Source organism: Coenobita brevimanus, chromosome 100, assembly GCF_032717465.1.
Source record: "Coenobita brevimanus isolate Jiangsu-jjx chromosome 100, ASM3271746v2, whole genome shotgun sequence".
NCBI lineage: Eukaryota > Metazoa > Arthropoda > Malacostraca > Decapoda > Coenobitidae > Coenobita > Coenobita brevimanus.
Window position 1 is genome coordinate 58,891,391 of NC_137053.1, and position 12,610 is coordinate 58,904,000.

The 12,610-nt window shown below is 42.3% G+C and overlaps 1 protein-coding gene across 1 annotated transcript in view; it reads left to right on the forward strand.

Annotated features, from left to right (window-relative positions):
- The window catches only part of LOC145414666 (alpha-mannosidase 2-like), a 64,655-nt gene extending 58,575 nt beyond the window's left edge, over positions 1-6,080 (forward strand). Inside the window, exon 5 of the mRNA XM_080284185.1 lies at positions 5,587-6,080. Within this exon, the coding sequence (XP_080140311.1) occupies positions 5,587-5,739 (153 nt within the window). The 3' untranslated portion in view covers positions 5,740-6,080. The remainder of the gene's footprint in view (positions 1-5,586) is intronic.
- The last annotated feature ends 6,530 nt before the right edge of the window (positions 6,081-12,610 follow it).

Here is a 12,610-nt window from a genome sequence, read left to right on the forward strand (position 1 = left end):
GGGCTGGATGGTGCCCACCTAATGGTGGCTCTCCATGGTGCTTGATCTGTGGCAGCTTCCCTGTTCAGTCCCTTAACCCTGAGGTCACACTTAATGACCTTGTCCCACGTCTTTCTCAGTCTTCACCTCGCAACCCCACCCCCAGTATTAACACTTCTCACCTTCTGCACCTAATTATCATCCCCCATCCTCTCCACATGTGCCAACCACCTCAATCTACCTCTCTTCATCACAACACCAATACACCAAGATGCATGGATAGACCCACACATCCCAACCAAGACCTCAAGCCTGTCATCTTTCATTCTGATTCTGTCTAAAGTATCCTTAGAGGTTTGGCCAAGTCAAGGGGAACTGGCCAGGGTGTAACTAGATAATTATAGGTGAGTTAGGGTATCAATTATACCCCATTCATTCTAAGACACTAGGTATTTATTTTTAAACATTTGGTGTTTGATAGAAGAATACCTCTCAGAAAGGATTAGAATTTCTAATACATGTCAACCAAGAGGACAGTTCAGTACCAAAATACCATTGTGATTGGGACTGGCATTAGGCTGATTTAAAGGTTTACAAATGTATGGCTGGTTCTCAAACCCCATTGCTTTCAGCCCAGTTCCTAAGCAGCCAGTTCTTTGTTGATGCCTCCTTGTAAAGAAGGCAATGAGAGATGAGAAGACATATGGTTGTAGTCTGGTTCAGACAGAGCCAGCTCTACCTTCCTCTCTTTGCATGTTTTTCTCTGGTACCTAGCACTCTGCACTATTAACCTCTTAATTGTGGTGATGTGCTTCATACCATATTCTTTCTGCTACAAGACAATTTCATTCAACTTAGAACTCCCTCAACATAGGGAAGTGGTCAACCCTTAGGCGCCGGTCCACGTCATATGACGTGTTGGTTGAGGCCTAAGGTCCATGTCATATGACGTTTTAATTTTTCGCGGGCATGTTTGAACTTAGTAGCGCGCCATATGGACTCAGAGTATTGTCCCAGCATGGCTGGTGCACAGGGTAATGCTGGCTGGCCAGGGGGTGGGAGGGCAGCCCAGCAGTGAGGAGGGCTGTGGGGGAGGGTGGTGGGAGGCTGGCGTAGGAAGAGTGTGGCCTTGGAACCAGCTGATATTGGTTCAGGGTTGGTGTAGGGGTTGGGAGGGGTGGGGTGGTGGGGAGGGCTACTAGGGGGCCCTGAGGGGTGTGGGGGGGGAGAGTGTATGGAGAGTATCATACTGTCAAGAGTTACTAAAAACAGTGAAATAATGTGTATATAGTGTGTAAATAATAGTGAATAAATAAACAGACATAAATTTGTTAGAAACTAAGTATCATGGAAAACATAAAATAAGCCAGTCTTTATTAGTTACTTTCTTGTGTTTTTTTGCTATTTTAGTAGTAATATTGTGTTCATATGGTATTGTGAATTAGTGAAACAAATACACACTCAGCATTTATTTTGGCATGAGGTAATCATCCCTCTTCCCTCCACTAATACCGCCAACACACCACCGCGACCTTGAACATGCTCAGCCCAGCTGCCACACACTGGCTTCCTCACACCACACCACCACCTCCAAATAGCCAACAGAGAATAAGTACTGTATGCGCTTTTTATGTGTTTTTTTGTCATTTGTGATTGATTTGTAATGAAAAAAAAAAAATATTGGGGGGAAAATCGATTATCCTGAAAATAACTCAGTTCTGGGACGTGGATAGGTAAATCCATACCCAGTGCCTAGGGGTTAAAGGGCTATATCTGTTTCCCCAAGTTCAAAAACTCAGAAGTTGAACAAAATTACTGGGAGAACAGCAAACCAACCAGCTCAATTCTGGTAGCAGGACTAAACATTTTCAGTTCAATTGCATTTTATAAATATATATTTTGCTTTCGCCCAGGGTATTGTGAGCTGTAAGGTGCTCATTGGTAGTGACGTACTCAGATGATGCTGTGGTCAACATGCTGCATTAAATGCACAGAATTTTTTTTCCTAAATCCACTTAAGCATGCAGGGATCTAAGGCACAGTAGTAACACAAAGTATTCACAAAACAATGCAAGACTGACCTTCAGCTACCAGCAACTAGGTGGTAAACAGGGGTGGTAGAGCGAAATACTCAGGTGATGGCGCAAGCAGAAGCCAAGTGTTTACATACTTAGAATCTACCCAAACTCATGAGGGGTTGAGGAAAGATGCACTCACCGGGAAACAGTTTTCGGGATGACACTCCACCGTTTGCAGGTACCTTGACAACCTCAACTTCCACTGGTTGTCAGGGACAAGGAACCATGAAGTCTAGAAAATGAAAATATAAGACACAAGCCTAACAGGCAGTACAAACAAAATTCAATATAAAATACAGAATAAGTATACAGGATATACAATAAATATCACAGGGAGCAAATGTCCATGGCATGGCTGGCATTCTTCACCAGGATGATGCCTTCGTGTAGTTGGTAAATGCATTCCGTATTATGTGCATTTGGATCCAAACATGATCTACCTTGAGGGTGCATTCCGAATATTGTGACTGAGATTCTAAGCATGGAGGACAGATATTCTGTAATAACTGAACTGAAACTTCACAAATTAATCACACTGGTCTGGCCGAGATTCAATCTCAGGCCCTTGCACTCCATACACTTGCACATTACCACTAAGCCAAACAGAGGACCCCCACTTTGCCTCTGGGGAATGCAGGCATTTATAGACCCCATTACACCCATTTTTCTCCCTTTTGTGATTAATTTGATGAGTTTCGAACACACAAGGTAGCATAGCATCAGAGGTGGTGGCTCAATCGGTAGAGAGGTGGCCTGCAGTCCTAACGGACCCAGGCTCAAATCCCGGCTGGGGCAGAGAACAGTTTAAGGATTTGAATTTCATTAAATCAGGCTTTACTGATCTACCAGAAGACCCCCCGGCATGTCGTGAAAATACCCCCGTTAATACCAATACACCAGTCCTGTATGAGACAGCCCTAGCATGTATTCAATATGGACGGTGGGTGTTAGCGCCGAAGTGGTGATGTGTAGAGGTGTATGGTATGCAGGAGGACTGATGGGCCTTGATAGCAGGCTGTGAAGCCTATGCCTAGAGTTGGACACATTTAAAAAAAAAAAAAAAAAAAAAAAAAAAAAAAAAGGACGCTGCTGACCATACCAAACAGCTCATCTCTGGGATGTAAGGACAAGGACACTGCCAGCTAACAAAGGAACAACATCAAATTGCAAACCAGGCCTCGCCTTACATCCCACACTGCTGCCAAACCAATGTAATAACCAAAATAAAACTTAACAAATTATTCCCACTGGTTTGGCCGAGATTCGATCTCAGGCCCTTGCGCTCCAAACGCGTGCACGTTACCACTGAGCCAAAGAGAGGATCCCTGCTTTGCCTCCAGGCAACACAGGCTTTTGTAGACCCCATTATAGTTCCACACTGGGCATGGTTCATCACCAAAAGGACACATCCCGCACTAAGCAGTACCATACCCTCATAAAGAGGACATAGGTTTTTGTCTGGAGGATATAGGTCATCTGGTAGTTAATCCCACTGTGAAGAATATTATGCTGTGTGAGTGAGCATGCAGTAGTCTGAACCTTCTCACTCCGTTCATACAATACAAGTCAACCAGAGGAGCACCCCTACAGAGCAAAGACTCAAAGTTAACACAAGGATTGTATAAAATTGGCCTGATTCTGCCAAGGACAAGGCCATAAGCTGTGGTTTGCTAATGAGAGCAACAGAATGGTTGAGTTATGCTATGGTTGAGCTAAATGCACAACTCTAGCTCTGCCCAAGCACGCACTACTTTGAAGAAAAGTCTGAATCACAGTATATCAGATAATTGGCTAGGGTTCAAAGACCTGGCTATGTGCTGCTAAGAGCAAATCTTGAATAGATTGAATGCCAGAGCATGTGGACAGTTCTGTGAACTTTGTCAAGCATATATAATGCATTCAGGCTCATTAAACACTTTATTGGGGGAGCAGTGGGAGTCAAATGCATTTTACTTGATTAATGTACAAGAACATGCCTATAAAAGAGACACATTCAGTAACAGATACTGAGGAATAAGCACTTAAGAAAGGGAGAGAATTCTGAATGCAAGAACAGCCTTTGAAAAATGTACAGCAGAAAGTTGGCACCAACTTTGTTACAACAGCAAGTGCCAAGGGATGCAAAGGAAGTTCTATAATGTACTCCAGACTGGAATGCCCACTGAGGTTTGCTATTTCATTTACTGGAAATATTGTGGATGCTTCAGTTTTATTTATATTCGCAATAGAGTAAATGGCATCCCATCTTGCTGCTTGGTGGAAAAGATGCTGTGTACTGTAAAGCTAATAAATTGTTGTAGATGCCCAGCAAAATTGGAAATGTGTGTCATGATTTCCACATCACTTTTCTTTTGATGATGTAAGAAGTGCCTGTTATGCAGTTTATTCATCCTGATCATGGACTGTATCTTATATGTAAGTCTGAGGGGTGTTATTTAAATATTAAATGCTAAAAGCTTTTTGAGGTAAAAAAGAGAGAATACATGTCTTTTTCTTTATGAGATTAATTTTTATGGGGCTGTATTTCGTGAGTTGTTAAGTTGTTGCCAAGTGAAGTAACTGCATTGAAAGCTACCTGTACTTAAAAACTCAGCTTACTTTTTTTCCCCCTTGTTAACTTTACCATGTAATCTACTGTTCATCACATTCTTGTTCCTCACCTCTCCAGGTATCTTGTTTTATTAAACCTGTGCAAGAATATATACAGTATTGGAGAAGTTCAGAGCTCTTTAATTTAACGCTGTCAGTTTGGTTGTAAAGGGGTATATAAAAGCCCATGTTGCTTAGAGGCAAAGCGGGGATCCTCTCTTTGGCTCAGTGGTGATGTGTGCACTCATGAAGCCCGAGGGCCTGAAACCAAATCTCGCTCAGACCAGTGATTAATTTGTTAAGTTTCAGTTCGGTTATTGCATTGGTTGGCAGCGGTATGGGATGTGAGGCAAGGCTTGGAGGGCAATGATGTTGGTTAGCTTAGTTGCTGGCAGTTTCCTAGTCCTTACATCCCGGGGGTGAGCTCTCCGGTGTGGTCCGGCGCACCCCCAATGGTGGCCTCCAGTGCAAACTGACCAAATTAATCACCAAGGGGAGAAAAGAGTGATGTAATGGGATATATAAAAGCCCACGTTGCTTAGGGGGCAAAACGGGGATCCTCTCTTTGACTCAGTGGTAACATGCACACCTATGAAGCACAAGGGCCTGAGACTGAATCTCAGCCAGACCAGTAATTAATTTGTTAAGTTTCATTTTGGTTATTACACGGTGACATTTCAGAGTTTATTCTTGCTACCTCCAGATTATTTTAAGCAGCTGAGAAAAGACTTGTAATACTAAAGTGATTAAACATCCATTAACCCTTTCTATTCCTTTGTTCCTTCTCCCATCAGATGATTTTATCGGCATTCAAAAGATCTCTTGTACTGAAGAATTAACCATTTGATGCAAGTGTGTATCAGATCCTTGCTTTTTAGCTCTTCTGACATTTTAGTGTCACACAGAGAACATGCTGTTATGTTGAACTTAACCATTTCAGGTGTCTGGGATGCAGCTGACATCTCTCACAGCCACCAGCAGCAGGGGATCACTGGAATCACTGCCAGACCTCCATGTGCCGCCCCACACCCTCAGAGCAATCACCCTCACTTTCCCACAGCCTCCACCACAGCTCCCACTCACTGACAAATAATTATATATCCCTCACATGCCTTTGAATATGAGGGAATTCTGTAGCTTTCTTCCCAACTTCTCATTTACTCCCAGCCTTCCATCCTGAGATGTTACTATTCCCTGTAGCCTTCATCATGTCTTCTCGTTTGTTTTCCCCCTGGATATGCGTCATTTCGGGCTCTGTTATTTTGAGTCCGTTTGGTAGGTCTACTTTAGATTTCTGGGTGTTTTTATGGCTGTGGGGTTGCATTCCTAGAGATTTGTGAAACCAAAGTTCATTATATTATGAAATAATGTAATATATATTGCTGTATTAATTATAAACATGTTCATGAATTTTTATATGTATATGGTTTATAGAGGATGAAATTTTTGAAGAATTAAATTATATAAATAACCTGGTTTCAGATCATTTCCCTGAGAACTTGGTATTCCGTTCGAATACCTGTACTATACATTAGTACAAGCAGAGTGCCCAACACATAGATTGCCACAGTTGTTTTGTGATGATATATTTTAGTTTTACTAAATTCCTTTTCTCTGCAGATGCTGAGTTAAGCTGTGGTAGGTGGGGGCGCTCATCATCCACTCACTTGATGTAGTGCTGCTTTGGGTGTCTGCCTTTTTCTCTCTTCCTTCCTTCATCTTCTGTCTTTCTTTCCTGCATTCTTTCCTCTTCCTTCTGCCTATGGGTGGCTTTACACTTCCTCTTTGGTCTTCTTTTCCTTCATTCTGTCCTCTTCCTGCTGCCTGTGGGTGACTCTACATTGAGTGACAAGCCAAATGGTTTCTTGTACACCAGGAAACCATTTACTACGCTGGGTGGTAACCATACAACAAAATTATGATGCCAGGTAGTTCAATGGGTAATTAAGGTGCTCCAGTCGGATTGAGCCTGTGTAGGTTTATATCCAGTGGGTGGTTGGGGTTTATTGCTCACATAATGCCACTCAGGGATGAGTGAGGCTGGTCAATCTCATTTTAAATGTCAGGAGCAACTTGCCTAGACCTAGGCATCTACAGTCCTCAAGTGGCAACGTAGGATTGGCTGATGGATGGATGGAGGTACTTCTAGCTCTGTTACGGCTGTATTGTAGTAAGATTTGAGGAAATACAGTGTGTTAAAAAAGAAACTGAACTTTTTAAATAGCGCAGTAACAAGCCAACGTAATGTGATCGTGAAGGGAGCACTGTGTAATGGTGACTTTGAGCTTCAGTCTAACACTAGCCGCATCATGCCATGTCACTTAGTCATCGAGGCACAAGTACTTGAGCGAACGTGTGTTTCATGCTCTTGGCGACTTGTTGCAAGCTGAACAATGAAGGATCTTGATGAGCAACATGTTTGTGTGAAATTCTGTTTCAAATTGGGAAAAACTTTAGACTTTTCAGATGCTGCAACAGGCTTATGGGGAGGGTTGTTTGAGCCATATGCAGAGTCACAAGTGGTTCCAGCAGTTCAAATTGGAAAGAACATCCATTGAAGATGATCCCAAATCTGTATGGCCTTCCATGTCAGAGAAAGCAATCATGTTGAGAAAGTGCATGCTGTGATCTGTGAAAATCATTGCCTGACTGTCAATGAAGAGTCTGAAACAGTAGGCATCTAGTTCGTGCCACACAATTTTAACCAAAAAACTGAAGATGCATCGTGTTGCCACAAAATTTGTGCTGCACCGGCTGACATGAGTGAAAAAGCAACCGTGTCACAGTCAGTCAGGAGTTGTTGGATTGTTCGATTACTAATGAAAACTCAGAAAAATGTCGTGACAGGTGATGACACATGGGTGTATGGCTACGATGTCGAAACACAAACTTGGTTAGGACATCATCACTGTGACCAAAAAGGCACATCAGAGTCGCTCAACTGTGACTGTGATGTTATCATCTTTTTTAATGGAATGGCGTTGTTTATCATGAATTTGTCCCACATAATTAGACTGTCAATGACGAGTTTTACTTGGACATCCTGAAATATTTGAGGGAGGCAGTGTGAAGAAAGAGGCCTAAGGCATGGGGAAACAAAACCTGGATGCTGCACATTGACAGTGCACCTGCTCATGTGTCGCTTCTTATCCAAGACTTTTTGGCAAAGTATGAGACGACTGTCATCTCCCAGCCGCCCTGCTCTCTGGATTTGTCCCCTGCAGACTTTTTTTTTTTTTTCCCCATCCTAAGTTGAAACCCACCTTGAAAGGTTGCCGTTTTCAGATGATAGAAGAGATTGAAGAAAATTTGCAAGGTGTACTAAACATACATTCACTCAAGCGCATGTACCTCAGTGACTAAGTGATATGATGTGGCTAGTGTTAGACTAAAACTCAAAGTTGCCACTACATGGCATTTCTGTCGTGATCATGCTATGCTGACTAATTGATGCATAATTTAAAAAGTTTGGTTTCTTTTTGGATAGACCTCATGCTCACTGCCTCGTGAATGAAGCTAGTTTGTTCTTTTAAGGTGGACATTGTTCATAGCCTATATTCTGTATACAGTAAAAACTTTTCAAAGCCTTGGCTGTACTAGCATGCATAATCCTTGATTACTGGATGGCTGTTGTCATCCTCAGGTGATATAATCTGAGGCAGGTTTTGGTGGCCAGAAGCCCTTCCTGATGCCCATCACAGTTTCAGCTGTGGGCCTAGCCCTTGTGTGAAAGAGACCACCTAAAAGGTAGTGCCTGTAGTTGCTCTGAAGTCAGAGCTGTCCTTCTAGGTAAACTTCTTACCATGACTGGAGGGCTCTGCTTGACCTGGTATTGAATCAGGCAGGTTGCCGCAGAGTTAGAACATTAATACATGTTAGTAAAAGAACTACTACATGTAACCCCTCAACTTCATTAAGTTGCTCTTAAACTGACTATATTCATATAATCATACAGAGGTAACAAGAATTAACTAAAAAAATATATGTTATTGGATTCAAGAAGTTACGGTAATTACATTCTTAGGCAAGTTTCTGGCTGGTAGAAATGCAACTTTTTGCTGATCCTTTTAGTTTTTCCTTAACCATGCACAGTATTCTTTTGATGCTGAAACTTTTCTGTTTTCCTTAGCCTAGCATAATGATAATCTTTTGATGATGGAACTTTTCAGTTTTTATATACTCCTACATAATGCTATTCTTTTGATGCTGGAATCTTAAAGTTTTTCCGTACCCCTGAATGACAGTAACTTTGATTGTGAGCTGCTGTGCTTTTTTACCCTTAACCTTGCCATTGGAGGATGAGTAGTATAAATACAGTACTGTACTACCCACATATATCCCTGCATGTCATAAATGGAAAAAATAAAATAGGCAGGATCAGATGTAAGCACAGCCAATCATTGTAGTGGTATAGAGATATGGTAACCCTACTGGCTAACACTTGCAGTGAAAGCAGTTTATCTGCTACAGCATTGGAAGAGGAGGAAGATTGTATCTGAGAATCCATTCTCCTCCAATACAAACTCCCCAGTGAGGTCAGACAGATGTGGTCTGTATCTCCTTATTCCATGTGGATGTGAGAAACTGGGAAGATGATGGCAATGATGATGACTTTCAGTGTTTTACCATTCTGATGCCTTGCTCCCTCACAGGAACTTCTCAACAGGGTATGGTTATAATGGAGGAGTCTCCAGGATGCTTAGTCCTTACACATATATTTGTCTTTCTCAATAATTCTTCTTGTGTTTTCAACCATATCAGTTATAAAATTAGTTTTATAAAGCTTTTAGAGTGTGATATAAAGTTCATGAACACTAACCTTGGCATGCAATGTTGTGTGATTTCCGACAACTGCAAAGTTATGTGATATGACTTCCGACAACAAGAAATCTGTTTTTCGAGAAATATGAAGTTGCTACAATATGTGAAAGAAAAATTACTGAAACCACAGCAGACTATATTATGCCATAGTGATTTGAGAGGATGGAGGGTGAAAGACTGATGAAGAGAGTGTATGTGAGTGAAGTGGAGGGGGGAAGAGGGAGGGGGAGGCCAAGGATGAGATGGAGGGATGGGGTGGAGAGGTATATGTGAGAGGGGGGTGTGAGTCGGAAGCGAGGCAGTGAAATGGCGGGGGACAGGGCGAAGTGGAGGCGATTTGTTTGTGGCCACCCCGAACGGGATTGAGGGATCTGGCAATAGATAGATAGATAGATTTGTGATGTCAGTTGGATGATAACACACCAGAGTAAAAAGGATAATCTGTGTGATGAATATGCTTTAATGAAGAGTTCAGAGGGATCAGCATTTTAATTGCAGTAGACTGATAGGTGCATTGGCATGGTCTTACAATGATATTGTCATCATCACTGTTGTCATCACCATCATCATTGATAGCAACAAAGAAAGCTTTACCACTGTCATCCTGACTGCCCCCTTTTTCCACCAAAAAAGGGGATGAGGTATGATCCAGAAACAAGGAAAAAGAAAGCATGAGAGTAGGAGAACTATGAACAGCAGACCCAGTAGGATTGTTCTCACAATCATTCAGGCTTCGGAATCCTGGCTCCACCTCATGAGCCCAAACTTCTGCACTTTTTTTTTTTTTTTTTTTTGTAGCCATAAGCATTATGCATCTCATACACCTTCCAGACAATGATATTTACACGGTACTGTATATACCACTGTATCAGTAAAAACTGTGAAAAGCAAATCGGTCATAACTACCTTGCATGTACAGTATACAGTACAAGAATTTATTCCCAACTGTCTACAGCAAGATAACTAATCCCAGAGGTGGTGCCTACATTCAGACAACAATATAGATTTACGTGGAGCAGTCAGAAAAAATGAACCTTAAAGTACTGTTGCCACTAAGAAAAAGGGAGCCTGTACTGTAAGTGGAGTAGTGAGGTTAGAATGGAACTCTTGCATGGAGTAATCATGGCAAAGAACCCTGAGGTGATCTGGCAGAGCAATAGTACTGGAGAGGAACATTTTTATGGGGTGGGATGGATATACTGTCCTGTACTGTAACTGGGCAGCTCCACAGCGTGTTTCTATAAACGTCCCTTGGCATCTGCCCTATCTTCTGAAATGAGTGGACTGCAGCCCTCTGGGTTAACATTAAAGTGGGCCTGGGATGACAACAACAGGTGGAAGAGTCAAGCTAATATGCAGCTCTTAAGTAGTTCTGTGGCAGGGGGGAGCACTCACCATCCACTCAATATTGTGATGCCTTCAGATGACACTCAGAGTCTAAATGGTTTCTTGAATCCCAGAAACCTACAGTATTTACTATGCTGTGTGTTTTAACCAAATGATGCCTTGTGGCCTAATGGGTTAAGGTGCTCCAGGTAGATGGAACCCATAAGGATTTACATCCAAGGAATGGTTGGGAGATGGTCGTTTGTTTCAAATCATGCCACTCAAGGGCAAGTATGGCCAGTCACCCCTGCCTTAAATGTTGGTCTGAGTGCTCTAGCCCTGGGCTGCTGTGCTCCTACTGGAAAAAAAAATGGATGGTGGATGAATGTCATCAGCAACTAATGTTGTGTGCGAGCTCCTTTCTGAGTCTGTCAGAGCCACTTCTTTTATTAGCCAACTATTGGCACTAGTGACCTCTGGAAGAAAAGCTGACATAGTATCTATCCTAGAACACCCAGCCACTCTGATACAATAAAGAGTAACCCTGTACTATCCCTCTGGACTTTGGTTTAGTGCGTGCTTCAAGTTTTTGTAGGTGTATCACACACTAAACCTTGAATCATCTTTACAGCCAAGAGATGTGTAGGAAATAATAAATTAACAGCCAACCCTCCTTCCTCCATCCCACATCTCCAATCATTTATACCACTCTCACAAGTTCAAAACGAAAATGCAGTACTATAATGTACTCAAGCAGGACCTTTGAAAGCATGCTGTTGATCATGCAGAAGATCCACAAACTCTTTATTACAGGGTACACCCTTGTGCAAATTAATTGAAACAACTATACACTCAAGATAGGATATACAAATGCGTCAAACTTCATGCATCGTTTTATTACATTCATAAATACTGATACTTCAATATAGGACATGAACTCCTTGGTTCTTTAGAAGTACTTGGACACGAGTCGGCAGAGTCCACTAATTTTGAGCAGTCACTAGTGATCTTAGGGTCCCTGTACCACACTTTAATCAAGGCCTGAATCAACTTCTCTTTCGTTGTACAGTCCATACCGCGGGGGCGTTGCTTTAGATTGACCACAGATCTCTATCGGGTTCAAGTCTGGGGAGTTGTCAGGCCATTCCAGCACCTCAGTCCTTTTCATATTCATGAAATTTTTCACTATTTTCGATGTGTGGCATGGGGCTAAATCTTGCTGAAAGATGCCAGTCCCATCAGTCGATGTCTTTTCTAGTTGTGGAACCACTCTGTTCTGAATAACTTCGATGTACTGCGGTCATTGCATCATGCCTTCGACTGGATGCAAGCTTTTGACGCCATAATAGCTGAAACATCCCCAAAATATTTTCTTCTGAGGGTGTTTCATGGACTGGTCGATATGAGCCTCATGAAGCTTCTCTCCTGTTGATCTCTGTACATGCTGACTTCTGTGGCCATGGACGAAGAAATGACTTTCATCGCTGAACAGCACCTTTCTCCGCTGCTCCTTTGTCCAGTTTTTGAACTTCAGGGCCCATTTCTACCATTTCTTTTGCATAGTCTCATGGAGGAGTTGCTTCTTAACAGGCCAACGAGCTTTTTGACCGACTTCTAGCAGTCGTCTCTGGACAATGGACGAACTTACTTGTATACCTTTATCTTCCAAGTCTCTCTTGAAGGCATCGCTAGTCTTCCGAAGGTCTTTTTGGCTCACTCTTACTGCGTAACCATCGTCCCTCTGTTTTCCTCTTCCATCACATCACTCATGTACATACAACTCAACCAGTATTTGAAACAGTAGTGATAGTTTAAAG